Source organism: Dichotomopilus funicola (assembly GCF_033296635.1).
Source record: "Dichotomopilus funicola strain CBS 141.50 unplaced genomic scaffold C8A04scaffold_59, whole genome shotgun sequence".
Lineage (NCBI taxonomy): Eukaryota > Fungi > Ascomycota > Sordariomycetes > Sordariales > Chaetomiaceae > Dichotomopilus > Dichotomopilus funicola.
Window position 1 is genome coordinate 13,204 of NW_026944080.1, and position 27,986 is coordinate 41,189.

The window sequence follows — 27,986 nt, forward strand, 5'->3', positions numbered from 1 at the left end:
TGATTACCTGGGACGTGCGAAGTAAATACCTACCTAGTTACTGTATCAGGGGAAGGTGCGAGTAAGAAGAGAGCGAAGCTACAAGCTCAAGTGCAAGTACGAGTATAATTATAGGTAGGTGTAAGTGCGTGGACAAGCCGAGGAAGGGGCAGTGTAGACGCAAGTGCCACTCACACTGAGAGATTCGACTTTCCCTGGCCATAATTTGCGTGTATGTGAAAATGAAGGCTATCACGTTCCTGAAGGCGGCCGGGAAAATTTTCTTCTGAGATGACGTATTACTTGCGTAGGTCAAGCGAACGTGTTGCAGAACTTTTGAGCTAGGTATTGAGTTGTTTGTTTCTTGTATCACACTCGACGTTTGAGCTACGGGATGAAGCTTTTTTGATGACGAGGAGGGCAATGGGCACCAAGACCAATTTTTGAGGCGGGAAAGGTGTGCATCAGCATTGTCAATCAACATTTACAACCCGCACTTTTGATGACCTCCCCCTTTAAACCTGTTTCCACCCCAGCCACACCCACTTGCCCTTCTCACTGCCACTGTAGAAATGGATCGGCAGCGGCTCTTCGTCCACCGTTGGCGGGCTGTCAGCCGCGTTGGTCGCGAACACGCCGTACTGCGAGTAACGCAGCACCGGCCTGCCGGGGATCGGGCCTTGGGTGCCGAATGTCTGACTTGTTAGTAAAGACGAGGAACAGTAAAATCAGACCACCAACGTCAACAACCATCGAATCACTTACCCCAAACAGGCCCCCCTTAACCCCCTCCCCACACCTTAACGTAGCAACCTCAATCCCACACGCCCCCAGCGCATCCTGGCCACGATCGGTAGATCCAAAAGACCTCAGCGTAAACTGTCCAAACCCCCCATCCTGCGCAACAAATACCCCACACCGTGCCTCATCCACCGTCCATTCCCCGGTGGCTGTCAGACATCCCAGATCAGTGTGGTCGCCGCTGATGTAGAGGGCGCGCAGTTGGCCCGTGCCGGTGAAGGTTGCTGCTGTGGAGGACTGGCTGAGTTGGCGGGTGGTTATGAGGGGGGTTACGGGGATCGGGTTGATGGTTGGCGCCGCGAGGGCTGTTAGGGGGAGGAGGAGGTAGGGGATGTAGGTGTGCATTTTGTGAGTTTGGGGTGAGTTTTAGGTTGAGATTTGTAGGGGCCGGTTTGTAGGCGTTGGTAAGTTGATGTTGAGATTCGAATTTGGGGAACTCGGGGTTGATATAGACAGAACCGACGCCAGGGAGTGCATCCAGCTTTAGGTCGGCACCTCTCTTTTATACTTGCCACTTCTGGAATGTGAGCCGGGAAAATGTACCCTCCGATCCTGTTACACCAACACAACCCCGAACGAACCACACCCATTCCCCAACTGCACAACAAGTGTGTGACCCGATCGGCCCGCCCGCCCTTGCACATGCCACGAAAGTTTATTTGCGTATTCTGCCGTGTGTATCTCGGTCCCAGTCTAGGCAGGTAATTAGTACTCCTTTTGCCATGCCATGACATACTGAAGGTATCGGGAAAAGACCGTGTTTCCGCCCTCAGAAATGGAGTTACCGCTAGGCGATACCTCAATCTCGACAAGCACATCTGCGAGTCTAGTGATCAATAAACCCAAACCCAAATGCGACCGTGCCAGCGCACCGTTACCTCACAAACCTCAAAAATGACCAAAACCGACCAAAATAAGTCTCGGAGATATTAACCGCTGCAGAGACCCCAACTCACACATACCTCCTCCACATTAGCGCATATCGTCTAACTTACTCAAACGAGCGATTCCCACCTTCAATATCCCATTTTTCGGCCACGTTACCCGGACATTTTGTCTTTTCCCCGGGGAGTTTAGTTTTAACGTTTGCCCTCCCACCCCGCAATCCGGAATTTGTAAGCGGTTACGTGACGTTCTGCAGTTGGGTGGCCAGCCGCTGTCATTGGCGGGGCTGGGCGTTGTTGGGGGCCGTTAAAGGGGGTGGGTGGCAGTTGGCGTTTTTTCTCGTTTTCTTTTTGGGTTCGGCGGTTGACGGAGAACTGCCGGATGGGGAAGTTTGAGTTTGGGGCATGCGTGGTTGCCGAAGGGCCGAAGGGGCTTTTGATAGCTGGCGGGTGTTTGTACGACGGGAGAGATCGTGGGAGTTGAAAATTTTAAGGGCTGATGGTGACGTATGTCGGAAGAATGCTTGTGAGCCGTCACATACCTTGGCTGGGGGGGGGCTGGAACTCGGAACTTGGCTCGCCGGAGATGTGGTTTGATTTGACGCCACTTTCTTGGTGGGTGTTGGATGCTTCTTGCCTTCCGCTGACGGGAACTCGGCGCCATGGGTTGTGCTTTCCGTTTGGAAGACATGGTTCCAATTGAGGATAAGACTCAAATGCTTCAACCGCTGCTTCCTGAAGATATGGAGAAAGAAATATTACATTGTTCAAGGGCCTCAGGTAATACGGCCACAGAACCAATGGACTCACATTTTCCGCGTGCAAACACCAGATAGTTCTGCTCACGTAAACGACAAACCCTACCGGACCCACTGAGGCCGACAACTCGGTGCCGGGTCTCGAGGTTTTGGAAATGCAGGACAGGCGAGACCAGTAAAATCCTGGCGCTGAACGTCCGCCGTCGTGACGAGCAATGGGAAACATGAACCCGCAGCAGTCCTCAGGAAGGACTTACGGAATATGATGAGGGCTGTGGTGAGTGTTTTCTCCAAGGACTGACAATCCGCGGCTGTTACGTACAGTGGCCAACTCTTGCCAAGAGATGTAAACAAACTTGACGAAGAAGTAAGGGGTGAGCGGGTAGTATAGCCGTTCAGGAGCTGCGTTCGGGACCATATTTTAGTGATTCGCGCCCTGCTCTCCTCCGCTCGGTTGGCCTCAGCAGTGTTCGTTTGTCGGCAGCTGCGCTGCAAATATCCGACCAAGCATCAGACAGGACAACGTCTGCGTTTGCCGGGCCAGTTTGAACGCGTAGCAACGTAATTGTGTATTTAGGTCCAACTTCCTCACTAACAAGTCCAGGCCCATCTTGCGTCTCTCCACCACCATCGCTTCCCAGTCCCAAACCTTCGCATAAGCCCCGTCACTCTTAAGCCTTCACACCTCTTGTTAACTACACCATTCACCACAACGCTCAAGACAATGCCCAAGACCCATCAGGGCATATTTGAGGAGGATGAAACCGAGAGGCCGACCGCGGCGTTGAGTTCGCCGGCGCTGCTTGACAAATTCGACCGCCTGCGAGATCTGAACATCGGCAACATCGTTTCACTTCCCCAGGTACCACCAACCCGAGTTTCTCTAACAATTTACCGCCCGGGGCAAGTTCCGGAGGTTTTCCACTCTGAGAATCCCTGCGTGGCTCTGCTTTTCTTTCTTCTATTCTTCCGCAGCTTTCTCCTGCTGTTCTTCGGGCCCGTGCTTCTTTTTATGCTCTTCTTCTATGTACTTTTCAGTATCATCCGCTTCCTCTTTGTGTTCCTCTGTCCTATCCTCTTCTGCGTCGCCCTCCTCCATTTCGCAACCTCTAACTAACCCAACCACCCTCCCCCCCCCTTCGCCTTAAGCTTGTCGTCGTTGGGGATCAATCTTCGGGCAAATCCTCAGTTCTAGAAAGCCTCACAGGTTTCCATTTCCCTCGCGCGCCGGGTCTCTGCACGCGGTATGTCACGCAAATCACCTGTCGGCGTGTGGACCAGGAATCGGCTAGCATCTCAATCATCCCCAGTGCGGGGGCTGACGCGGCGCAGAAGGAAAAGTTGAGGGGGTTTTACGCGGAGACGAAGAACATCGCGGGGGAGGATTTTGCAAAGATCTTTCGGGATGCGAGCGCTGCGATGGGGATTCGGGGGGATGGAGAGGAGGGGAAGGGGAAGGGGGACACGTTTAGTGACCACGTGTTGAAGATTGAGATCTCGGGGCCGACGGTATGCCTTTCCCCTTCAATTATTTCGTTGTTTTTTTTCTCTTCTTCTTTCTCACTGACCGGGTCCCAGCAAACTCCTCTCACAGTCATCGACGTTCCGGGCATCTTCCGCCGCTCTACGCCCGGCGTGACCACCGATGCCGACATGGCCCTCGTCCGGGGCATGATCGAGCGGGCCATCAAGGACGAACGAACCATGTAAGCCTCCCTTGCCCACTCTCACCTCCTCTACTCGTTGGCGAGACGAGCCAATTCTAACGTCAACAGCATCCTGGCCGTAGTCCCCTGCAACGCCGACATAGCAACGCAGGAAATCCTCAAACTCGCCACCGACGCCGACCCGCACGGCCAACGCACCATGGGCGTCCTAACTAAGCCGGATCTCGCCACAGAAAAAGCAAATCAACAAGTCATTATCAACCTCGTCCTTGGAAAAACAGGCGACAACTCCCTCAAACTTGGCTACTGCATTGTCAAAAACCGTGGCGCCGACGACTCTTCGTCTTCCCTCACCGACCGCGACGCGGCCGAAAGCCGGTTCTTCCAAGCTGACCCCTGGCGCCAACTCGCGTCTTCCAACCGCGTGGGTATAACTGCTCTTCGCCAGCGGTTGAGCGGGATGATTCAGTCCATTACTCGCAAAGAATTCCCTCGTGTGCGGGAGGAGGTGCAGCGGAAGTTGCACGATGCGGAAGCGAAGCTGAAAGCGTTGGGGCATTCGCGCGGGGATGCCATGAGCCAGCGGGCGTATCTGGCGCAAATTGCGAATAAGTTTCAGGAGATTGTGACGGATGCGGTGGAGGCGAAATATGATGTTAGTCGACATCGGTTGTTCGAGGATTCGGCGATGAAGTTGATCACCAGGGTTATGGCGGCGAATGAGAGGTTTGCCGAGGAGTTTGCGGCTAAGGGGCACAAGGCGCATTTCGAGAACGGTAACCGAATCGCCAGCGCCATGTTCAACGCCAAGTATTGCACTATCGAGGCTGAGTCGGACGAAGACGAAGAGAAGGAAGAGGTCTTGAGCGAGTTCCCGGAGCTGGGGGATATCTTGGTCGACCATGGGTATGTTTGTCCATCGCCAAAAGACAACATCATGGACGCCATCAAGGAGGTGTACACTTCCAGCCGTGGCCCGGAGCTGGGAACTGTAAGTCTGAGTCCCCTGATCACCGCAGCTTTCCAGCCAAACAAGGATACTGACCTGAATAATTAGTTCGGCGGCCCTCTAATCGCTCAATCCTTCAAACTCCAAACGACCAAATGGCCCTCTCTCGTCCACCGCCACGCCAGCACCGCCATCATCCTCGTCCACGCCTTCATCACCAGGGCCCTCTCCGAAGCCTGCGGTCCCGACACCCACACCCGCACCGAGCTCTGGGATACCCTCCTGCTCGAACGTCTCCAAACTGCTTACAGCCGCGCCATGGATCACGCCCGCTTCCTCTTGGACGTGGAATGCCACGGCCCCCCGCTGACTCTCAATCAGTATTTTTCGGATCACTACGACACCGCCCGCGGCGCACGTTATGAGGCTCGCATCAAGGAGCACGCGACAGAGATGCCGCAGAATAAAGTCCAGGGGTGGTGGTTATCCCAAGCGGTGCTGACGCAAGTGGTGCTCAGCAAAAGCGGGAACGTGGACCAGGTGTGTCGCCAAGTGCACGATATCCTGCAGAGTTACTATGCCGTCTCGCGGAGAAGGTTCGTGGACCAGGTCTGTCAGTACGTGGTGCGGTATTACCTGTTGGATAGTAAGGAAAGTCCGTTGAGGTTGTTCAATACGGAGCTAGTGCTAGGGTTGACGGATGGGGAGTTGGAGAGTGTGGCTGGGGAGGATGAGGGGACAGTTAGGGAACGGGAGAGGTTGGCGCTGGAGGTTGCGAGTTTGAGGAGTGCGATTAAGATTTTGAGGGGGTGAGGGTGAGCCAGGGGCATGATTGACGGCAACGCGAAGGGAAAGGGGGAGCAAAATTGGGGTTAGATAATTAGTGCGTTTGAGTGTGATGAAAATTAATTAACTAGAGTGTGTTTTGGTTTTCGTTGCTGCGACCACTCTCTCAATCTGGTGTTTTCCTGTTCGTGCTGCACGATCCTAATCTTAGAAACGCGCAGAACCTCACCGGTGCATCTAAGACATTCCCCGCGCTAGAGATTCTGCAGTACCTAATCCAGTGTGACCAGTGAACAATCCCCTTCTTCATAATGACACGAGTAGTTACACTCTACGGGTCTCGGAACACCAACTGTCTTGAAACATCAGGAAACAGGTGTTAAGGCTCCGTTTCGCGATTGCAAAAGCTAGCCTCAAAGCATTGGTAATTACCTGAATCAGTTACGTCATAGTTATTCTAACAGATAATTAAGTAGTTAGTTACCTAATTTCTGACTTCCATTTTGTTGTCCATTATTTTATCAAAAAGAGAAAAAGAACATAGAGGAAAGTATTGATTTTATTATTGTCGACTATTGATTTATCAAAAACGAAGAAAAAGAAAAAGGACAAAAGTATTCATTTCAGCTTGATTGTCTAGGATATAATGAATCTCGTTGCTCATGACATTAACTAGGTAATTATACATTTCCCACATTGTCTTCTCACGATGTATCACGTTGTCTCGCTCTCGATATATCATCTTGTGCGGTCTGTCTATGCTATTATCCATTACATTTCTCTTGCCAGAATAATAATCAATACATTAAGCTTAATTGCAATGAGCGCTCAACTTCCTAAACCGGACCACACAGCTGCATCCCCATACATAACCCTAACAGTCGTGCCACCTCCCCGCCTCAGACCACACGCTTGGTGCAATGAGTGCTCACGTCCGTCCCTCTCCCTGGCCAGCAAATCCACCTCTCAATCATGCCAGCATCTTTTCTTCCATGAAATGACCATGATGATCGTGAGGCCACTCCAACACTTCCTATTCGGGACTTCAGAGCAGACCAGTCGGGCTCTCGGCTCCCTCGGGCGTCGGAGACTTACATGTCCTCCCATCAACCAGTCCACATCCTCCATATCTCGCATAACCGGCACCGCGGAGACCCCGTCGCGGGGCTAAGGAAGGATAAGACGCCGTCAAATAGAAAGATGAGGTGGTTTGCGCGGTATTGGCATTCAGGTTCGTCGAGTAGGTGACCTCCCCCGTGGCGCGTGGTCCCCAGCTATTTGACTCTGGCCCTCATCATCATCCTCCTCCCTCTCGGATGGCCCCGGAGACAACGAATTGTCTTGCCTTTGCTTATGGTCCAGGGGTCAGGTTGTCAAACAAGCCTGTGCGTGTTTGATCCACTCCTCGTTCTGTCTGTCTCGCTCGGCCGCGAACATGGAGAAGGTGCACAGATAGGCAGCCGCAGTCGACTCGAGGGGCCGCTGGGGGATCCCCTTTTCAGAGAAGAAGACGGGGAAATAATCCAGCGTGCCCGGGTTGGCCTCGGAGACGTGAAGAAACACCAACGCCTCGCCCGTCACAACGAATGCAGAAAATACCCCCCACTGGATCATATCGTGAAACGCCTCGCAAAGAACCGTGGCAACGGGCAATTGACCTTATAGCTTAGCAGGCGAAACGTCGCGTGATACCGAAAAAAAATCGTTGCCGGGGTGTTCGGCCAGCACAGGCCTTAGCATCTCTGCAGTAAGTTGGTACGGCACTCTAAACTTGCCGAAGAAACAATTCTCCCCTTCGCCCTGGCGATCGATCCGTATCCCCCACCGGTTGGGTAAGGCGTCCGGCGACATATCGTCCTCATCGACCTCAACTTCCACCTGCTGCGGCGCTGGGCCGACGCCCGCACTGCGATATGTCACCCGTCGGATGGTGGGGTGCTCCGAGTATTGAAATTAGTGGGATAGGATATCTTTGGCGGGGTTCTCGATGGCATGACCAACAAACTCCCGAACGTCGTCCTCGTGTTTGAACCCATTGGGGCTGATATATCGGGAGGCACCGCGCATCTGATGGATAGAGGCGAACAGTTTCCGATCCGCTAAAGTGGCTTCGAGTTGATGAAACCTGGCGGAATGCAGGTCGGGAAAGACGGTCCACCTTCGCAGTTTGGAAGGGCACCAATTCCCTTCGGCTTCGGTGTCGCCCGTGGTGATTGAGAGTTGTCTCGGGTCTTTGTTGAAGCGGGAGAAGAGCTCGTCTTCTGCAAGCCGAAGTATCTGATGAAAATTCGACGGTTCCGCCCGCCTCCTTGCTTCCGCAGTTCCTCGCCCCATATCTGCAAGTTGTCGCTCGACATCTGCAATTTGTCGCTTCAACTCGGCACATTGTTGCTCTGCATCCGCAGCCTCCTTGGTATTTTTCATCGTGCCTGCGTAGCGTGTCGACGCTATGCTCTGGCTTCAGGTTGGGTGGTTGGGCAAGTGGAAGAAGGGGAGTGGCTGAGTATGAAAGGGTCTCAAGCTTCCGCAACGAAAAACACTTGACTTGCGACAAGGCAGAAGAAAGGTGAGGGAAAGAATTAGAAGGCAGAAAGTTACAAGATGAGGCACAATCTGAACAGGCAGCCAGGTAACCACGTGATTTCCTGAATGCTAACAAAGCCATCTCCGTGTGAGGCCGCATTCTGAACAGTACGGGTGTTTCGATTCCAGCTAACTCCCGACTAGCTAACCACCGCAACCATGCACCTCTTAACCTTCACCACCACCGCCACTCTCCTCGCCCTGGCCAACACCACCACCGCCTGGAGCGTCTGCCTCCACAGCCACTCCGACTTCGCGGGCTCAACCTACACGACGTCTGGCCCGGGGGCGCGCCTGCCACGTGACCCCGACGGAGCACCGGTACCAGGCGAACTCGGTGACCTACTACGCGTACAACACCCAGAGCAACCCGACGACGCGGTGCAAGCTGGAGCTGTGGGAGAGCACGTCGTGTGATGGGAACAGTGGGCCGTTTTTTAGTGGGGATACTAAGTTTGTGTTGGGGTCGGATTGGAGGAATCGGCCGGCTTCGTTTTCGACTGATTGTTGGGCTGTGTAAGTCTGGATTTGGATGAGGCACGATGGGAGGGAGGAGGGGGGGAGGCTTGGTGTTTTGAGGTTACGAGAGTACGGTAGTTCGGGTGAAGGACGGATCCGTATTTCGGGTTAGCGGGCCAAAGGGACAAGACAAACAGACGACGTTGCAAGCGAAAATACGGACTGTGGAGACCGGCTTGGCGGACGGACCACCACGTGGCGTCCACGTACTTTTTTTCCAGCTGAGGAATTTGTCGATATCTTTAGGCTCTAGCTGTTGTTAGACGGGTTGAGAGTTGAGGCGGCTTCCCGAGTAGGCTGAGTGCCATAATGTTCATGAAATACTAGGTAGTCAATAGAAAAGAGACATGCCTGGCAAACTGGTTGATGCTGGCCGAGCCATGATCCTTCCGCTTGTTTCCTCCTAGGCCTTGCCATTACATCCCGCATCTTCCCGGCTGCGAGCCCCCAACGAAAAGTTACCGTGTCGATTTGTAGCCCGAAAATCCGAGAATTTGTGTTGCAGTTTTTATGCTCATGCTGGGCAGTCGTTGTGAGAACTTGACCTCTTCTTTCTCTTCTGATTGGCTGGGTGGCAATGACGGCGTGGGGTCGAATTCATTCCGGGGTTAGGGTTACCATTATCGTTAGTTCTTTTTCGCCCGAATGAGTCTCTGACATGATGTTGCAAACAAGGTTAATAAGGTTACACATGAATTCAATAAATTTTCATCCTCCCGGTTTCTTCCCGGCTCCGGCGAGGGCATTTCGGAGGCTCCCGGCCAGTCCCGGCCCGCGAGACCATTCACCATTCCCGGAGTCCACGTTTGATCCCTTCCTCGCTTCGCCCCTGTCAGACACGGCGTAACCATGCGTCCGCGGCCCCGGATCCGGAGTGGGGCCTGAGCCGCAAAGCCAGGTCGCCGACCTCAGGTTGCCTATTTGGGAATGTGGTATAGAATAGCTAATAATAATTGAGTACGCGTTAGCGGGGGGCTTTGATGGGGATGGAGTCATAATGCAAGAAAGACGGAAGAAATGAAGCGGGTGGTGAGTTGCGTGTATAAATAAGTGGCCTCGCTGTCGAGGATTTCGAGACTGATTCTCATCCATCGCGAACATCACATCAACCAGTCTTGATATCCTCACTTTCACCATCTTCCAACAACCTTCACCTCAACAATCCCCTCTTACACCAATACCGCCACCACTAAAATGCCCACCTTCCGCGCCCCCTCCGACAGCGCCAGCCTCTTCTACCGATACTACCTCCCCTCCACCGACCGCCCACACCGTCCCTCGCCCACCTCCCCCTCCCGCCAACCCCTCACCCTCGTCTTCCTCCACGGCTGGCCCATGTCCTCCCGCATGTACGACCAACTGATCCTCCCGCTCGTCGAAACCCACCGGTACCCCGTCATCGCGCCCGACCGCCGCGGGTTTGGCCGATCCGACTGGGCGGGGCCCAACACGGCGCCTGAGAATGCGGGGGAGGTGTCGTATGACACCTTTGTTAGCGATGCCGTCGCGCTGCTGGAGCATGTTTTTGCTTCTGCGGCGAAATATGCGCATGGCGCGCCGGGGGAGTTTGTGTTTGTGGCGGCGAGCATGGGAACGTCGGAGTCGGTGCTATTGCGGAATGCGAGTAAGGGGTTGAGGGAGAAGTGCAAGGGCTTTGTGTGGTTGGGACCTAACATGCCGTATTGCATTGCAAGTGAGGAGTGTGGGACGGCCACGCCGGTGGAGGTGTGGGATCAGTTGATTCAGGGGTTTCGCGGGAAGGGACATAAGGACTTTATTCATGAGGCGTTTCCGGGGAATTTCAGGGCAGATTTGCCGGGGAATGAGATGAGTGCCGTGACGCTGGGTTTTTTTGAGCGGCTAGTGCAGGAGGCGGATCCCATCGCGGTGGAGAGGTGTGCGGTGATTTTGCAGAAGCCGATGGCCGCGGAGTTGAAGGCGTGGGGGAAGAAGGCGGAGACGGAGGAGGGGGAGAGGGTGCCGGTGTTAGTGCTGCATGGAGATTCCGATACGGGGACACCCATTGAGGCCAGCTCGTTGTTGGTCAAGGAGATTTTGCCGTGGAGTGTGCTGAAGGTGTATAAGGGTGCGGGGCATGGTGAGTACTTACTCCTGACAGTTTCTTGTTGTGGGATGTTTACTAACCTAGGCTTACTAGGACTCTATTTGACGCATGACGAGCAGGTCATCAAGGACATGCTCGAGTTCCTCGAGCCGATTGTGGCACAGTTAAAGCAGTAGCTCTGGTCTGAGCATTTCATAAGGGGCGTTTTCATAAGCCTTTGTCGTTAATTAAACTCTTCCATTTCCACTTCCAAGTCGATTTCATTCTCCCCCCCCCCACCACAGACATCACCAGCAGCAAAAGCCAGTCACTCGTCCTCCCCCCCCGGGAAAACAATCCATTTTCTCTGAATCAGTAGCAACCAACCTGTCCTCGTTCACCAACCGGTAGGTATCCAGCTTGTTTTCGTCCTGTACTATCCGGGTTCCGGAAATGCGACGTCGCCTGCTCCACCTGCAGTACCAACTGCTCCAGTTGGTCACCGTGCAGCGACGCAGCTTCGGGCTTTGCTAGATGGTTGTCTTCCGCGTCTCACAGTAGCGCCGGTGTCGAACGGCCGTTGTGGTCGATGCTAGGTGAGATTTAGCCTTACGTTTCCGAGGCGTTAAGCTCTTGAAGCCATAGACAGACCTGTTACATGAAAGCCTTGGCACGTCGATTGTTAATTAATTGTCTGAGTATAAACATTGTCATTGATTGTGTATAGTTGGAATACTCCCTTCGAAGGAAATATGGTTGGAACTGAGATTGACAATGCCATCCGTGTCATGTATAACGGGAGAGACAACGTCACAGATGACGATAGAGAAGATATAGGAGGTAACCTGATAGATAATGTCATGGATAACGAGATTGCTTGTATAATAGACAAGGAGATCAAATTACTGCCCTGTTTAACCAACTATGTTTTGTTCATTAATTATAGAATATTGGTTGTTGAAGATCTGTTCAGTTCGGGAGACCTTACTTGAATTGAGATTATTTAGATGTGTGTGTGAGTCTGCGGAGTGGTGGCTGTCTAGTTTCGCAAATTCGAGAGACGATCTCATCTTGCCTCTTTATACACCATCTCTCCCCCCTACAACCATTTTGTGAACTGCAGTGCTGCCTACCTAAAAAGCTTACCTCTCTGTGAGCTAGTGGAAAGTGCAGGAATAATCTGGGCCAAGTTATTTTTGATTTATTTCAACCGAAAGGAAACGTAGTGTGGTGGGTTCCAGTATCATTGGCGTGAAGCAGCGGGCCCAAGTGAAAGTCTAGCCATCCAGCCACGGTGCTGAGACACTGATGGATACAAGCCTGCTGCCTCGCTCGAGCCGTGAGCTTCTTGAGTTCATACCTGTAATTGATTCCAGACACAGCCCAGTTAAACCACGGTTTAGTACCTAATGTGAGGTAGGCAATGGAAATTCCTCTTTGTCCCTCCCGCTCAGCTCACCCTTGTCCATGTTATCCACGCCGTCCCATCCAGTCAACCGTGTAGACAAGAAACCAGGCTCGACGCAGATCATGGTCACCTTTCGGCCTTCCTTATCCCACTCACGTCCCATGGTGACGGCGCCTTGGTTCAAAGCGGCTTTGGCGATACGGTACGCCATAAACGTCCCGAAGGAGTTGGCTGGGCGCGGAGCAAAGTAGGTATTATTAGTGCCAGTCGCGGCGCCAAGGTTTTTTTGATGGATAAGTAATTAAGACGTACTGGAGATTGACCCAAATGCCGACGAGATATTCACGATCTTTGCGCCGGGAGCCTGTTCCAACTTGGGAAGGAAATGCTTGATGGTGAGCAGTGGGCCAACGGCCATGACGCGGTATTTCTCCACCAACATGTCGTTTGTCTGCTAGTTCCAGGGCTTGGGGTGAGGAGAGAGACCTCCGACGTTGATGAGCAGGTCAAGAGGCTTGTTTCCATAGGCGATGGCGGCCTTCTCGATGGTGCTTTCGTCGAGGTAGTCGATCTCGAGGATTCTGGCACCAGTTTTCTCAAGCTTGATAATGGTACCCGGGTAAGTAAAACAAACGGAGAGTAAAACGGAGAGGACAGCAAGAGAGTGACTTACATCCGCGATGCTGGGGTCGTCATCACGACGTGTTTGGGGTCGGACTGTGCCGGTTACGTTCCATGATTCGGCGACGAACGCCTTGAGCAGGTTGAGGCCGATGCCGCGGTTTCCCCCTGTGTCTTGTGAGAATGCGGCGACAGGGAATTGCCAAACGTGACCGATTCGAAGCGTTCAAGTTCCAAGATGCTCGGCGTTGCACATACCCACAATCAAGACGCTCTTAGAAGCCATTGCTAGGGCTATGGTTAGCGTATCCAAGTCGAGAGACGGATGTCCAAGTAAGTATTCGCTTTCCGCCGCCTCGGAGCTTTGTGTGAACGAACTGGGACTGTGTTTTGGGCCAGAACTATTTCATTGCGCTGCTCTCGTACGCATTGCACAGTGAAACCACCCTTCCGTGAAGTATTGTGGAACTGTACGTCGCGCCCGCCGTGCAAAATCAGCAATCAAAGATCCGTACTGAAGGTTTTTTCAGCATTCACCATCCTTGTGCTGGCCTTCACTAAGCGTGGGTTCCCAGGCTTCGAAGTAACTACGTGTTTGCGCAAGTGAGACTAACGGTATCGACTCGCCAGCGACAGTCTTCCTTGAGAAGGTGGCAAAGGACAAGTTCGGAGTGTCCCAACCTCCTGTATGTGAGAGTGTACCATTATCATAGCTAATTAATTCGCGAAAGCTCGAGTCCAAATGGAAGGTTGGAGATACCATTTTATGGTGTATTCCCCGAGGCAGTGAGTGCGCTTGTGGAGCACAAAATGAGTACACCGAAGGCTGTACTGCCGAACAAAGAGTGTTGCCTGTTGTTTGGATGTGCGTGACTGCAAAGTGTAATACCGCCAGAGCCAGCAGCATGCAAAGCGTATATCCAAGGTACTTAGGTAGGAACAGCGGTCTGTACATACTGGCTGTTCACCTTCGAAAAGCCTGGAAGCTTACCCCCAAAAATTGGAAAGATTTGTAGAAGGGATTTCGTCTGAAGGTCGCGAGTCACAAATATTTAACGGCCCTAAACAGCGACCTGCTCCGGATCCGCAAAAAACTCCCTCAATCACCTAGCAAACCCAAAACCGAGTTCAATAATCACTCAATTATCCGCCAGGATGCCCCCTCGACCGTCCAGGGGCAGGCATTACACATGCGCAGACAGCGTATTCAGCCGCAAGTCGCTCCCGACCGACGAAGGCCGCATTGTCTCCCGCCGCGTCGACTGCTGTCACGCGTGCATCATGACCGATGGCGGCTTCGTCTTCGCCTGCAAACTCGACGACTACACCCGCGAGGCCGTCTCAGACTGGGTCATGGTATACTGGCCCCCTGACCCCGACCCAATTCAGAGCCGTCCATACCCTTTCTACCGACTCCACGACCCCGAAGTGAGGTTGATTTGGGCCCGTATCGACAAACACAACCTCATCCGCGCCGCCTTCAACCGAAAGCCCCCCAAGTCCACCCGCCACTTAGTCCTCATCGCCGAGCGTCAAGGCGAAGACGAACCCAAGCATTGGTCGCTTTTTTCTCACTTCCCCAACGTCCTCGGCACTGGCGGGGGCGAAGTCTGGCAGATCACCACTGGCGGAGGCGAGATGTACTTTGAGCACCTCCTCACGGAAGCCGATCCCAACCCCGCCCCAGGTGAGGAGGGCCAGCTCCGGGCTATCGACCGCATGCGGTCGTCGCGGAACGCGTGGGATCGCGTGTTGGCGAAGGATATGACGGATTCTCAGCGGGATAGGGTTGATGAGATTGCGAGGGAGGAAGTGCCGCCGCTGGGGGATAGTTGGATGGAATTGAAAGCGGGCAGTCAGGGGTGGACTATTAGGGTGGTTGAGCGATTGATGGAGGAGGGGATTGTGGGTGAGTCCCAGGAGGAACGGGAGATGATGTTGGAGGAGATGGAGAAACTTAGGGATCCGATGGAGAAGAATTGGTTTGGAGAAGAGTAGGGGGTATTCCTGCAAAGGGGTATGGGTGCCTCTGGGCTATGGGTTGGATGCCGGGTGAGGATTCCTTCGAATTCTGCAGTCTTGTGCGTTTGTAATTAGCAAGCGAAGCATAGCCATGTTAGACGATTGTATTGGGGAATACACGGGGTATATCTATCGTGTTCTCAAAGAACAAGGTCGTGTGAAAATTAGGTTCAAGCAGCCACACTGCTTCTTTGTTCGGAAAAGCCTAGAACTAATTAGCTTTGGAGGTAAACTGTGTTGTTGTTTGCCGGCAAGCCGAAGAAGAATGACGAGAGCATTAGGTCGATTTCTCTAAATACTTGACCACTGCAATCCTTCTGTTCACTTCTCTCGGATCACCATTGTGTCTGGCCAACATGGAGAGGAACCACAGATCTGACCGGGATATTCTACAGCCTGAGTCTGTGAAGGCATGATGTTCAGCTTCTTTGTTGGGTGAAGGCTATTTCTTTGTCTCGACCTTAGGGCTGATGTTCTGATTAGTGACAGCTGGAACAGTGTGTGAGAACAACGGCAGGCGCCCGACAGGTGCATTGTGTAGAGCGGCTCAATCCGCAGCCATCAATCATATATAAACAAAGTCAATCCTCCACAACTGCCTGGCGCAACTCTGATTTCCGTGTAGGGTTTCCACTCTTTAATACATCTCCAACTTCAACCCAAAACCCGATAACTAGGTCCGGACCTATTCACGCTAATTAACCACAAATCATCCAGTCATGATGGACACAACCATCCCAAAATCCAAGTCATTCGCTCTCCACCTCCTCTCCATCCTCCAATCTTCCCCCTCCTCCTCCTCACACCTTTCCCCATCCCACACAACCACCATCTCGGCCCTCTCCTTCCTCTCTCACCACCTACAAATCCAAAGCCTCCCCGCCACCGCCCTTGTCATAGCCTTCTTTTTCGAATACGCCTTTGATTTTCTCTGCCAACATCACCACCAACACCAACAAACCCCAAACCAACAAAACCACCCCCACCTCGACTCCCTCCTAGACCCGGACATCCGCCAAATCCGTCTCCGTCTCAACCTCACCATGTACCACCGCCATGCAGACTGGCTCTGGACCCAACAACACGACACCCACCCGCACTGGACACAAGACGAACACGCAACAGTATTCGTACTGCGCGTGCTGGAAGCCAGTTTCGAGTACGGTTTGTTGCCTAAGGAGTGCGCCATCGCCGAGGCTGTCGGGCCTGTACATCAGCAGTTGTGTGTGTTGCAGTCGGTCGTGTTGGGACGGGATACGTGGGTGGAAGATGAGGTGTTGAGACGGGAGTTGTGTGAGAAGATGTTGGTGGTGTTAGAGGCTGTTGCTGGTGGCGCTGAGGGAGAGAAGAGGAGGGGGATTGGGTCTGGGTTTGGGATGGGGTTTAGTGGGGGATAGGTAGGTAGGTAGGTCACTTAGCTGTCAGGCTGGTCCTGAGCTAAGTAAGTCACTCATTGTTTCTAAGTTTGCGTCTTCGTTTATGGTGACTGGATTGGGGGAAAGTATGGTGACTGTCCCCGACGACTGAGGGTACCTGAGGAGAATCTGTGCTAGAGCTACCGAAGCATGGCTGTTACTCTCCCAGAGAGTCCAAATAACGGCTGGGTCGTCGGACTAAGCGGGCATTTACAGTGGTTGTCTCATCTTAGTTACGGCAGTTGGGTAATTGTCTGTGGTTGTATTGTGACTTGTAAGTAGCTGATTTGACGTAATTCACTAGACAATCGTGTCCTCATGCACTTGGCTGCGTAGAGATTTGTGAATCTTTAAGAACTTGTTCTGGATCCTGGTAAGTTATGTTCAGACCATCCAAAAAGACTTTCTTTGACCACCTCCACATGTGGGGCACGACTGTCCTTTGTCACTTACACAACACAAGTCTAGAATTTCCGTTTCTCCGCTTATTTCCGTTGCAAATGACCGATCTCTTTCTACCTTCAGAGTAGAATTGACTGACCGCTTCTTTGACCGGCTGAATCTTTGTTCTGGAAGTGACAGGATGGGGGGTACAGCGTCGTAGTTGGACAGGGGCACTTAGTCAGGGCCACATATTGCGGAGACTTTGGGAAAAGTGCTCTTGATTTCTCATCATGATAAAGTACTGAGTATGGAAAAACTGCTGAAGGTTTCTAAAAAAAAAAGTGTGAAAAGCGCTTCTTAAACTTGTTTCTAGGGCGAGTACCATTCAATGTGGCCAGGTGTTAATTCGAAACTCTCCTTCCATGAGGGCAAGCGTTCACTCGTCACATGTGTTGTTTGGTCGCTGCACGTTCTATCTTCTGTTTGGATGTCGTCCTTTTTTCTTTCAATTTTTACCTCGATCTGACATAAGCACTATTGAAAATTAGAGCCTGTCAACCACGTGTAAAAGACACAACACCAAGGCAGCCATCATAACCCCGGACCGTCGTAGTATCACCGTAGTAGTATTAAACCCACAACACACACCCTCAACATGAACCTTCCAACCTAGTCACTCTCACCCAACCCATCACTGACCATGAGATCCTCTTTCCTCACTCTGGTGGCCCTCACAGGCCACCACACCCTGACCCACGCCGCCGACATCTCCAACCTCGCCTCCACCCTCCAAACCCTCTCCACCAGCATCTTCCCCCCCCTCCAATCAATCGCCACCTCCGTCTGGTCGCACCCCGAGATCGGCCTCGACGAACACTACGCTCACGACCTCGTCATCGACTATTTCACCAACACCCTGCCCAATGTCTGGGATACCATTACCCCGCAAGCGTTTGGGCTTGATACGGCCTGGAGGTTGGAGTTTTCCACGCCCTCGTCTACCTCTTCGGGGGATGGCGACCTCCCGGTGATAGGGTTCCTAGCCGAGTATGATGCTCTGGTTGGCATCGGCCACGCCTGTGGTCACAACCAGATCCTTCTCACAGCCCTGACCGCCGCCAGCCTAACCCGCCAGGCGCTGCTAGACTTGGGCATCCCGGGTCGCGTGGTAGTTCTCGGCACACCAGACGAGGAGAACGCCGCAGGCAAGTGTCTGTTGCGCAGCCAGTCCGGGGGCGCGGCGTATGAAGGCGTGGATGTGTGGATGATGGCGCATCCGACGAATGCGAATGCGGTGCAGCCGATGAATGCGCGGGTGAATGCGATTACCGATTTTCGGGGGGCGAGTCATGAAGAGGCGGTTCGGAGGGCGTATGGGGCGATGGTGGCTGTGAGGGATTTGGTTACCCAGGGTGGATTGCCGGGGACGTCGTCGTCGGTGGTGGCTGTTGAGGAGGTGGGGATGTTTGAGTGTAATATCGTGCAGGGGCAGATCTCGCTGGGGATTCGAGGGGTGGAGTTGGATGTGGTGAAGCAGACGGTGGACGGGCTTTTGGGGGGTGATGATGGGACGTACCCTGGGGTGTCGTTCACGGCGGTCGCGGATAAGGATGGTAAGGGAGTGAATGTCACGGCGTTGGGGCCGGGCGGGCACGCGTCGGAGAGTACGAAGGGCCCATTGGTGTTGACGGTTGAGACGTTCCGGGCGTTGAGCGGGCAGGATGGCGTGGAGTTTTATTTGCCGGGGAATACTACGCTGGCAGAGCTCGGGGTGGTGTTTGATATACGCTCGCGGTATACTCAGGACCTGGATCTTGTGCTGGAGACTGTCGAGGCCGCCATCAAGGGCTCATCAGGAGGTGATAGTGCCGACATCACCATCACAACCGACACGGTCTACCCCGCCCTCGAAGTCACCCCGTTTCTCCCAGATCTCTTCACCTCGCTGCTCGCAACCCCGGAGTACGGCTCGCAGACCGACTTCCCCATCTCGACCTTTGCCCCGGCCTCCACCGACGCCGGGTGTGTCCAGCAGGCCGTCGTTGACCCGGACTCGCGTAAGCTCGTCGGGTCCGAGAAGGTCGTGTTCCACCCCAACTATAACATCTGCGATGCGGCCAACAGCGGCGGAAAGTGCGCGTTCAACCATGAGCCCGGGTTTGCCACGGCGGCCGGCACGGACTATGCGTACCAGCGGACCGAGGTGATTGCGAGGGCATTGGCGGATGTGGCCGTCAGGTTGTTGAATGACCCGGCCGTGATGGCCAATGCAACGGCAATTTTGGCGTAAGAGAGCACAGAGAAGATCGGAGGTTGTACACTGCTCCTGCGCCGCGATATTGGACTGAGCCAGTCAGAGCTGATAGAGAGTAAATACTTCGGTATGGACAATCTTGTACTAGGATCGTGTCTGCGGTGTGGGGGCTCCATGTTGAATTCTTTTTATTTCGTGTTTCTAGGTTAGGTAGTTATTCACAAATTACAATACCTGATCAGAAATGCACAAGTGTCACCAGTATCTACCTGAACTGTGGTCAAAAGAATAGTCAAAAAGCTCACCGCCTACCTCTCACAATCCCCCCTATACAGGGGCCGAGGAATAGTAGGACAGCTACGAAAACCTGCAAGCGGGTTTTGCAAAGTGCTCCCACCAGGGGTCGAACCCGGGAGCACTGGAGTTCTGTGGTGTCAGTTGACATCCACAGCCCCCCCCACCGCGCCATTCGGCCGGAGCCGGTGTCACTTTGGGAGGACGGTTGGAAGGAACTACCGGAAGGTGGGTTATAAACCGTGGGTGGTGGTGGAACAAAAGGAGGGAAGGAGCGATCGAAGTCGAGGCACCGGTAAGTTCATCCGAATTTCTGTTGAGAAATTTCTCGGTCTAACAAGCGAGGGCCATACGACCTTGGTCACTCCCGTCACCTTGGTGGATGAAGATCGAAACAACTAATACATCAAAGCCCGTCGTACAGAATCTTTTGCAGGGTCCTACTAAGCGTCCGGTGGAATTCGAAAACAAATACCAGTTCCGAAAACTAGGCAGGATGCATAAGGGTAAGGTAGATTCAAGGCAGATCTTGGCATCATGATTATTCGCGTACTTGTCACTTGGTAAGCCCGCCCTGTTTGCATTGATTTGGATTTAACATGCTACCGTAACATGTAATTATATCGCGGCTTCATTGTTGTGACAGGATCATGGCCTCTCCTCATTAATGACTTCGGCTTGACTGTGGTTTGACTAAACTCTACGTTGCTTTAGACAACCCGGCCTCACGGTCCGAGCCTCTCGTTCCCCCACATCATCCATGATCACAAGGGTAGGGCAGTTCTATTTCCAATCTCCGTTGATCAAGATAATTAACCTCGATCGCCCTTCCCATGCTCCCGGAAACAGTTTATCGACTCGTTGCAGGCCCATGCAAGTTCAATGCGACCTAAGCGGCCAAAAACGCAGCCGCACCGTTCTTCGACGGGCAAACAATCGAATACGAGAACAGAGCGAGTGTCCTAGAGTTCTGGGCCTGTTTTCGACCTCTCGCTTCTGCACAGATTGGCTTGAACCTTCCCGCTCGAGCCGCGGTCGTGGTGGTCGCGGGTAATATTGGGTCCTTGGCGCTGTAGGGTGGTATTGCAGGGAATCTCGAACTCTTCGGAATCTCGATCTTGGCGGAAGAGGACAATCTCAAAAGAAGGCTAGACTCCAGCGGAATGGATTGAGGCTACAGTGCTGGAGCCTGTTCTGGGCTTGGGCGGAAGATTTTCACCGGTCCTCCTCATTGACTTCGACTATTCCTAGCACGGTGGCCGCTAACCTGCCGCTGCAACCTAATATCAGCCTCGGTCTTGGCTGTTGGGAACCAGCAGTTTGTGAGCGGATTAGAGAGGGTTACCACCGCTCTCGATTCAGCAAGTCAGCTGCATCCCATCGATAAATGCAGGAACAGAAATATCGACCAATTCGGGCCAATAAATCGATACCCCCACGCGCCTCGGGCGGCACCACCCGCCGGGTTCGAGGCCGTCCTCGAACCGCCTTTTACCTCCTTCAGCCGTCGTTCCTTTGCCACCCGAATCGGGACAAACGCAAAACCCGCCGCATCTCTTGGCTTTCTAGGACGGGTCGGAGGAGGACCGTGACGGAACAAGTCGATGTTCACCAGCCGAGAAACACTGGGCCTAGACCTGACTTGAGGCTCTGCTTTCACAAACAGAGACGGGACCTCGTGCCGGGATGAAAATAGCAGTCCAAAAGGTCTTTGGCCCGCCTTCTTGGCGATGCTAGGAGGGGTCCGTCCGCGCTGCATGTGATATCAAGCCGCGCATACAGGTATGCAAACACGGTGTATTATCACCTGCGGAGCCGAAGGACTCTTTGATAGTGCGAAGGATAGAATCTCGGCCTTGACCGGGGTGAAGAAGCCCTGCGATCGACCCGCGACTGACGCGGGGGTTGATCTGCGCGTCGTTCTCGCTGGCCCGCGTGCCAGTGCAGAGTAGGATTGAGAGAATCGATGTTGCGACTCAAGGATTCTAGATTGTACCGCTTCTGCAAACCCTTACGCGGGCTCTTTCAGCTGGGCAAAACGAAGCTCGAGCAATCTTGGTTACTCCGATGAACGTAACCTAGACTAGTATAAGTACCAAGATCCCCTTGATGTTGCCATCCCTACGCCCCATCTCAACATCCTCCCCCATCCAGCCAATTACCACCAATCACTAACGTTTGCTCTCACAATGCAACGCCTAACCCTTGCCCTCGCCCCTGCGGCGGCTCTCGCGCAGACTTACTACGGCTGCTACACCGAGATCCCGGCGCGCGCCCTGACAGGCTCCTCATTGATCGACTATGAGGGCATGACCATCGCGGTGTGCGAGACACACTGCACAGGGCTGGGTTTCGATATTTGGGGTGTGGAGTATGGTGGAGAGTGGTAAGTTTTATCCTCGGTTCAGGCTGTTAGAAGGAAATATCATCAGTGTGGATGTTGACATGCATTAGCTACTGCGGGAATGCCCTAGCCCAGGGCTCGTTCCCGGCCTTTTCCACCGACTGCACGATGCCATGCCCGGGAGATACCCCTCCCACGACAACAACCACCACCGAACCTCCCACCGAAACCCCCACCGACATCCCCGCCCCGGCTGATCCCGCAAGGGCCAAGACTAAGCGCAGAACCACCCTCCTCAACCCCCGCGCCGACACCACCATCTGCGGCGGCCCCAACCGCCTCTCCCTCTACGGCACCTCCCCCGACCCCCCTACCGTGACCCCCTACCCCCACCCCGCCGTCGGCCCAACCCCTTCCTACCTCGGCTGCTGGACCGAACTGACCGACGCCCTGGGCCTGCGCACGTTGCCGGGAGCGAGCGGGTTTTCCCCGACCGACATGACAGTCGCCGGGTGCGGATCGTACTGTCTCAACAACGGGTTTGAGGTGTTTGGGTTGGAGTACGGGGCGGAGTGTTATTGTGGTGCGGAGTTGAATGTGAATAGCACTAGTGTGGCGGAGGCGGAGTGCGGGATGGCGTGTTCGGGTGCTGCGGAGGAGGTGTGTGGGGGGTCGAATCGGTTGAGTGTGTGGGAGTGGGTGGCGGAGACTGAGGAGAAGTAAGGGTGAGAGGTGAAGGATTGGAACAGAGGTGGTGTAGAAGGGGATTCGTTAGGCTCCTCAGGGCTGGTTCATGAATGTTATTGCTGAAAACCGGAATTACATTGTCAAAACTAGTCATCCCAGTGTGAAACGCTACCCTTAAAATATCGCCTCTGCTAAGGCACTTAGAAGTCAGCCGGTCACGCCGACTTCTCGTCCTATCATCGCAGACTTGACCCTACTCTCGTCCAACCCCCAACTGATAATAGCCGTAATCACTGCTGTATCTGAATGGGCCCTCAACCTTTTGCTGAACCAGAGAGCAAATCTACAAGCCACAGCTGAGTCCTGAGTGTGAATAATTTGTCCGATTACTATTATAATCATCTCTAAATCTAAAATTTCCCTTCATCGAGCCATCTAATAAAATGTATACCCTTACTCTAATTCTTCCTCATCCTCCCCACTCCCCTCACCCTAAACAAATAATACAGCCCCACAGCCACGACAACATCAAAAACAATATACGCCCACATAATCCCAAAGTTCCGCCACCGATCGTCCCAGTAGATATCCACCCCCGCCAAAAACTGATCCGCCACTTTAAACGGACAATACCGACACGCCGCCGTGTCCATGGGGTTCTGCAACGTCCCCAACGCCTGATCCGCCAACGGCGCGAGGTATTCGACACAGGATTTCCCCGGGGGTGGATCAAACACCAAGTTTTCCGTGGCCGAGCAGTCGACCGGGCGGTCATGCAGCGCTGTGGACACGATCCCCGAGATCCAGTAGGTGAAGGGGGAAACGCGGTACATGAAGCTCCAGAAGCCTGGGAGGGCAGTGCGAGTCTGCAGGACACCGCTGAAGATGGTGCTCATCATGGTTAGGAGGATGACGATAGCCGCAGCGGCCTGGGCATCGGGCAGAGCGACGATGGTCATGTGGGCGAAGGCGGAGGCGTAGATGAAGAGTTGGATCATGAAGAGGAGGACGAGCCCCTGGCGGGAGGAGGCTTGGATGCCGACGACGGGGTAGTAGAAGCTGGCAAAGGTGAGGATGCCGGTGATGATTTGGTAGGGGATTTCGACGGCGATGTTGGCGAAGAGGAAGGCGCGCCAGGAGTACGTTTTGCTAGGGCGTTCGCGGACTTCGTAGAGGGAGCGTTGCGTGATGAATAGGGGAAGGATCTGGATTCGTTAGCGCGTAAATCCCAAAAAGAAACCGACAACAAAACAGAACAAGCGAAAAAAAGAACATACCTGCTGGACGAGCGTGGTAAAAATGGTAGTAACCATAAACACCGAGAAAATAATATTCCGCATGCCCGCCTCATCATTCTCCGACTTCCAGAACGTGAACCCAATAAACAGCCCCGCCATAATCCCCAGCCCAAACTTAGGCAGCACATACGCCGGCATGCGCCAGTACTGCTGGAAGATGCGTTTCGTCACAGCCGCCACCTGCGCCCCCAACGGCATGGCAAACTCACCGCCGTTGTCGTTATCCTCGCCGGACTTGACCGTCGTCCCCCGTCCCATTGTTTCCATCCGCTCCAACTCCCGCTGCACCTCCTCGTACTCCCCGCTGCCCCTCCACACGTCATGCCAGTCCCGCCCTTCATCATTCACACCCTCCGCGACAATCTCCAGCATGTACTCGGCTGGATTCTCCTCCGCACCACACTTCCGCGCCCCATTCCGCTCAAAATACCCCAACAACGACCCCGAGTTGGCGCCCACATCCCCAAAATACACCGTGCGTCCGCCTTTAGCGAGAAACAACAACCGATCAAACTGCTGAAACAGCAGCGCATTCGGCTGGTGGATGGTACACAGCACAGCCTGCCCAGCATCAGCCAGTTTCCGGAGGAACACGCAGATCGCCCACGCGCTCTGCGAGTCGAGACCAGAGGTCGGTTCGTCGAGGAAGAGAAGCAACTTAGGCTTCGCGACCAGCTCGACGCCGATGGTGAGTAGTTTGCGCTGTTCGACGTTAAGGCCTGAACCGGGTACGCCGACGACGGCGTTGGCGTACTCTTGCATGCCAAGCATGACGATGACGTCTTCGACGAAGGCGTATTTCTCGGCGAGGGGGACAGAAGGGGGGCGGCGGAGGAGAGCGCTGAAGCGGAGGGATTCGCGGACCGTGGAGGTGTCGAGGTGGAGGTCTGGTAAAACCGTCAGTCGGAAATTCCGCGAAAAAGAACTAAGGAAAAATAGTAAAACATACCCTGCTGCTGGACATAACCCGTCCTTCGCTGGAAATCCGCCCCCCTCGCCCGGCCATCCACCAACATATCCCCCGTGATCACACCCAAACTCGTCCGCTGCGCCAGCACATCCAGCAGTGTGGTCTTGCCGGCCCCCGACGCGCCCATCAGCGCCGTCAGCGTTCCCGGCTTAACCCAGCCATCGACGTGATCCAGCAGTCGGCGTGTGCTCTTGCTGCTGCTGGTGTTACTACCGTCAGACAACGTGGCCTTGGTGTCAGGCTTGATGGGGATGTCGTAGACGACGTTGTGCCAGGTGAAGAGAGACGTTTGTGGTTCGATGCCGGTGCTCGGACGTGCTGTTGTGGTTGTGCCGTTATCACTACCATTGTTAGGATCGGCCGGGACAGTCTGCGGGATGCCGGTCTTATCGGCCTCGGTGCCGCTACCGGTCTCCTCGTCTTGGGAAGTACCTTGTCGCTTCGGGTCGAGGTACGCTGGGATATCCCAGCGTGGGAAGACCAGGGCCTCGGCCGTGCTCGCCGTCGACGAGTTAAACTCGACGGCGGCCAAGTAGATGACCATGAACCCGACCAAGAAGGCAAACAGAATCCCGAGGTTGCGCCACACATGTTCGTAGGTGTACTGGTACATGGCGGCGATGTAGGCATCGCCGTTCACGGTGGGCCGGCCCGCGACGGCACCGGTGACGGCACACACCCAAGCATGGCCAACGGGGGGCGAGATGGGCGGCACAAGTTGAGAACAGATGAATTCGCGGCCGTGGAACTCGTTGGCGATGAGGATCTCAAAGGCGTAAAAGATCGGGTTGATCCAGCGGATCCAGCCAAACCAGGGGTGCATTTGCGGAACGGGGATACTGTCGTGGGAAAAAGGAGCATGTTAGTGGTGGTGTTCGGACAAGTTTGTTTACTTGCCCCTGAATCCAGTCTGAAGTCAACAAAAGTGGGGACTAAGAGAGCAACACTTACATGTATCCCGTATACATGATCAACGCCAGCACCAAAACCCCAGCCAACGCCATCGCCTGCGCGACAGTCTTCGTAATGGCCGCCAGTGTCCGGAATACAGCGCTCATCACAAACGTCGTGATGAATGAAACCAGAAAGAAGAGAAAAAATTGTTCCGGCGTGCGTCGCAGGCCCGCCAAGAAGTACGCCACCAGGTTAAAGACCACAGCCGCGGGAAACTTGACCGGCACGTCGGCCACAATCCCCGCCGCTGCCTCCGTCGCCGGGTGGTAGAATGCGTAGCTGGCGTGTTTCTCGACAATCGGCCGTTGCGCGTACAGACTCTCGATCTCGGCGATGGCCGTGAGGGCATTTAGCAAGATGGCCATGAAAAGGACCGCCCCCTTGCCGTCGAAAGAGGCGGTGCCCTCGGCAACGTTGCCATAGAAGATGGAACCGATGATGAGGCCCAGGATAATGTTAGCAATGATCTGAATGACCGTCGCCGATAGATCGCCCCAGATCCGGCGATAGGCGCGCTTGGTGTTGTGGGCGATTTGCATCGGGATCGTCAGCATGTGTGGAGAGGCTCGGCGAGCGTGCCTGGCCTGCCGGCGGTGTTTGGTTGCCCGGAGGGTCGCCAGGCCGTCTGACTTGGTAGCAGTAATATCGGCGTCGGAGTTGGTGACGGTGTGTCGCTTTTCTTGATCGCCATTTTGGGACTGTTCATCCTGGGAAGAACCACCCTGGGAAGAGCCCGACGCAAACTCGGCATCAAACTCGGCCATCTCCCTTTGCAACTCTGCAAACTCCGGCGACGCCAACCACGCCTTCTCAAACTCCTCCGCCGTCCGCGGTACTTTCTTCTCCCACCCGGCCCTCGCCACCCGTTCCTCGGGGTTCGTCACAGCCGTCAAGAAATCCCCGGTCGTCTGCCGCGCCGGGCACTCCCAGCCCATGCGCTCAAAGTACCCCCTAGCGTCCCGCGCTTTCCCAAAGAAGATCTGTCTGCCGTCATACAGCACCGTGGCCTTGTCAAACACGTCGTAAATCGCCTGACTCGCCTGGTACATAGCCACGGCGTGGGCGTGCCGGCCCAGATCGGACGACAACCTCAGCGCCTGCACAAAGCGTAGGGCGCTGGCGGAATCCAACCCGCGAGTGCTGTTATCCCATGCACACAACGGGCTCCCGGCGACCATCATCTCTGCAATGCTCACCCGCTTCCGTTCCCCGCCGGACACACCCCGGACATAGTCGTTCCCGACCTTGGTGTGGTAGGTATGTGACAGCCCGAACACGGCCATCACCACGCGCGCAATGTACGCGCAGTACTCCGCACGGGACAGGTCACCCAGCCGGTCCGCCGGCGTGCGCATGGCCGCGGCGAACTCGAGCGTCTGCCCGACCGTCAGGTGGGGGAAGTGCTTGTCGACTTCCTGATTGTAGATGACCTCGCCCTTAAACTCGCGCTTCATCGCCCGCTGCGGCGTGCCGTTGTAGTGGATTGCCGACTTGTCGCTGACCGACAAGCCGTGCAGCTCGCCGCAGAGCGTCTTGAGAAACGTCGAGCAGCCGGACCCCGGCCGGCCCAGCACCGCGAGCAACTCCCCGCTTTGGAGCACCCCGTTGAAACCGTGCAGGATATGCCGTCGCCCATCTCCCTTCGCTGCTGGGGCTCCCTTTCCCCGCCCGGAAAACAGTTCCTTTAGGGCCCTCGCTGGTGCGCTCAGCACCGAATCGACCGTCTCCTGCACTTGCAGCGCCCGGCCTTCACCGTACACATCCAACCCGCGGAACAACACGCCCAGCTCGGGCGCCTCAAACCCTTCCTGCGCCGACAGCTGCGCAACGAAGTGGCGGACCCATTTCGTCACGTCAAAGGAGCGGGACGTCGGGTCGAGTGTAGGGTCTATGGTGTTGGTGTTGGCGGGGAGCAGCCCGGGTAGAGGGTGTTCGGAAGGGGAACCCGCTGCTGCTGTTGCTGAGGTGTTGGGGCGGGTTTGGTGTCTGGAAAGGGCTGTCGCGATTCGCTGGAGCTCCGCGGCCGTACCGTCTTCTTCGAGGATCTCGTGGAGGGGGTCGGTTGTTTCTGGAGGGGTCTGGTAGGGCTCGCGGTCGGCGATGGTGAGGGAGCCTTCGTTTGTGGTTGTGGAATTATTAGAGACTGAGTTTGGTGGGCTGGGGGATTCTGCCTGCGGTGGTTGATGTTGATCTTGTTGCGGTCCCCCGCTCCGCTGTTCGTCTGCCGTCATGTTGGGGCGGCCGTGTGCGCTTTTTGTCGATACCTCGAACTCTAAAACATTGACCCCCCAAAACACCGTCCGGTTCCACGGGGATTGCCGTCTTTTAAAGTTGAGCCCCTCGACCTTCCGCAAATCTCGGACAT

General features: G+C 54.6%; 11 protein-coding genes across 11 annotated transcripts; 7 read left to right on the forward strand and 4 right to left on the reverse strand.

The window, feature by feature from the left end:
• Positions 1 to 494: 494 nt before the first annotated feature.
• Positions 495 to 1,125, reverse strand: C8A04DRAFT_39107 (uncharacterized protein; the record flags this gene model as incomplete). The annotated part of the gene is made up of 2 exons (XM_062784465.1): positions 495 to 674; positions 745 to 1,125. 2 exons carry the CDS (start codon positions 1,123 to 1,125, stop codon positions 495 to 497), a joined length of 561 nt encoding a protein of 186 aa, XP_062634741.1.
• Positions 1,126 to 3,146: 2,021 nt separating this feature from the next.
• C8A04DRAFT_39108 (P-loop containing nucleoside triphosphate hydrolase protein) lies at positions 3,147 to 5,851 on the forward strand (the record flags this gene model as incomplete). Its single annotated transcript, XM_062784466.1, has 5 exons — positions 3,147 to 3,284; positions 3,572 to 3,931; positions 4,001 to 4,128; positions 4,198 to 5,080; positions 5,147 to 5,851. 5 exons carry the CDS (start codon positions 3,147 to 3,149, stop codon positions 5,849 to 5,851), a joined length of 2,214 nt encoding a protein of 737 aa, XP_062634742.1.
• A 1,632-nt stretch (positions 5,852 to 7,483) lies between these two features.
• Positions 7,484 to 8,248, reverse strand: C8A04DRAFT_31001 (uncharacterized protein; the record flags this gene model as incomplete). The annotated part of the gene is made up of 2 exons (XM_062781600.1): positions 7,484 to 7,762; positions 7,826 to 8,248. 2 exons carry the CDS (start codon positions 8,246 to 8,248, stop codon positions 7,484 to 7,486), a joined length of 702 nt encoding a protein of 233 aa, XP_062634743.1.
• A 318-nt stretch (positions 8,249 to 8,566) lies between these two features.
• C8A04DRAFT_39109 (uncharacterized protein) lies at positions 8,567 to 8,927 on the forward strand (the record flags this gene model as incomplete). Its single annotated transcript, XM_062784467.1, has 2 exons — positions 8,567 to 8,728; positions 8,772 to 8,927. The coding sequence occupies 2 exons, from the start codon at positions 8,567 to 8,569 to the stop codon at positions 8,925 to 8,927; spliced, it is 318 nt and encodes a 105-aa protein (XP_062634744.1).
• Positions 8,928 to 10,120: 1,193 nt separating this feature from the next.
• On the forward strand, positions 10,121 to 11,167 carry C8A04DRAFT_31003 (Alpha/Beta hydrolase protein; the record flags this gene model as incomplete). The annotated part of the gene is made up of 2 exons (XM_062781601.1): positions 10,121 to 11,024; positions 11,085 to 11,167. 2 exons carry the CDS (start codon positions 10,121 to 10,123, stop codon positions 11,165 to 11,167), a joined length of 987 nt encoding a protein of 328 aa, XP_062634745.1.
• A 1,080-nt stretch (positions 11,168 to 12,247) lies between these two features.
• C8A04DRAFT_39111 (NAD(P)-binding protein) lies at positions 12,248 to 13,285 on the reverse strand (the record flags this gene model as incomplete). Its single annotated transcript, XM_062784468.1, has 6 exons — positions 12,248 to 12,330; positions 12,430 to 12,609; positions 12,691 to 12,829; positions 12,872 to 12,979; positions 13,052 to 13,167; positions 13,258 to 13,285. 6 exons carry the CDS (start codon positions 13,283 to 13,285, stop codon positions 12,248 to 12,250), a joined length of 654 nt encoding a protein of 217 aa, XP_062634746.1.
• Positions 13,286 to 14,154: 869 nt separating this feature from the next.
• C8A04DRAFT_31006 (uncharacterized protein) lies at positions 14,155 to 14,997 on the forward strand (the record flags this gene model as incomplete). The annotated part of the gene is made up of 1 exon (XM_062781602.1): positions 14,155 to 14,997. One exon carries the CDS (start codon positions 14,155 to 14,157, stop codon positions 14,995 to 14,997), a length of 843 nt encoding a protein of 280 aa, XP_062634747.1.
• Positions 14,998 to 15,743: 746 nt separating this feature from the next.
• On the forward strand, positions 15,744 to 16,418 carry C8A04DRAFT_14130 (uncharacterized protein; the record flags this gene model as incomplete). The annotated part of the gene is made up of 1 exon (XM_062777975.1): positions 15,744 to 16,418. The coding sequence occupies one exon, from the start codon at positions 15,744 to 15,746 to the stop codon at positions 16,416 to 16,418; it is 675 nt and encodes a 224-aa protein (XP_062634748.1).
• A 1,102-nt stretch (positions 16,419 to 17,520) lies between these two features.
• Positions 17,521 to 19,110, forward strand: C8A04DRAFT_31008 (uncharacterized protein; the record flags this gene model as incomplete). The annotated part of the gene is made up of 1 exon (XM_062781603.1): positions 17,521 to 19,110. One exon carries the CDS (start codon positions 17,521 to 17,523, stop codon positions 19,108 to 19,110), a length of 1,590 nt encoding a protein of 529 aa, XP_062634749.1.
• Positions 19,111 to 21,557: 2,447 nt separating this feature from the next.
• Positions 21,558 to 22,435, forward strand: C8A04DRAFT_39113 (WSC domain-containing protein; the record flags this gene model as incomplete). The annotated part of the gene is made up of 2 exons (XM_062784469.1): positions 21,558 to 21,754; positions 21,823 to 22,435. 2 exons carry the CDS (start codon positions 21,558 to 21,560, stop codon positions 22,433 to 22,435), a joined length of 810 nt encoding a protein of 269 aa, XP_062634750.1.
• Positions 22,436 to 22,857: 422 nt separating this feature from the next.
• C8A04DRAFT_14115 (ABC transporter-like protein) lies at positions 22,858 to 27,852 on the reverse strand (the record flags this gene model as incomplete). Its single annotated transcript, XM_062777967.1, has 6 exons — positions 22,858 to 23,604; positions 23,677 to 24,584; positions 24,647 to 25,506; positions 25,619 to 26,246; positions 26,340 to 27,509; positions 27,567 to 27,852. 6 exons carry the CDS (start codon positions 27,850 to 27,852, stop codon positions 22,858 to 22,860), a joined length of 4,599 nt encoding a protein of 1,532 aa, XP_062634751.1.
• Between the last annotated feature and the right edge of the window lie 134 nt (positions 27,853 to 27,986).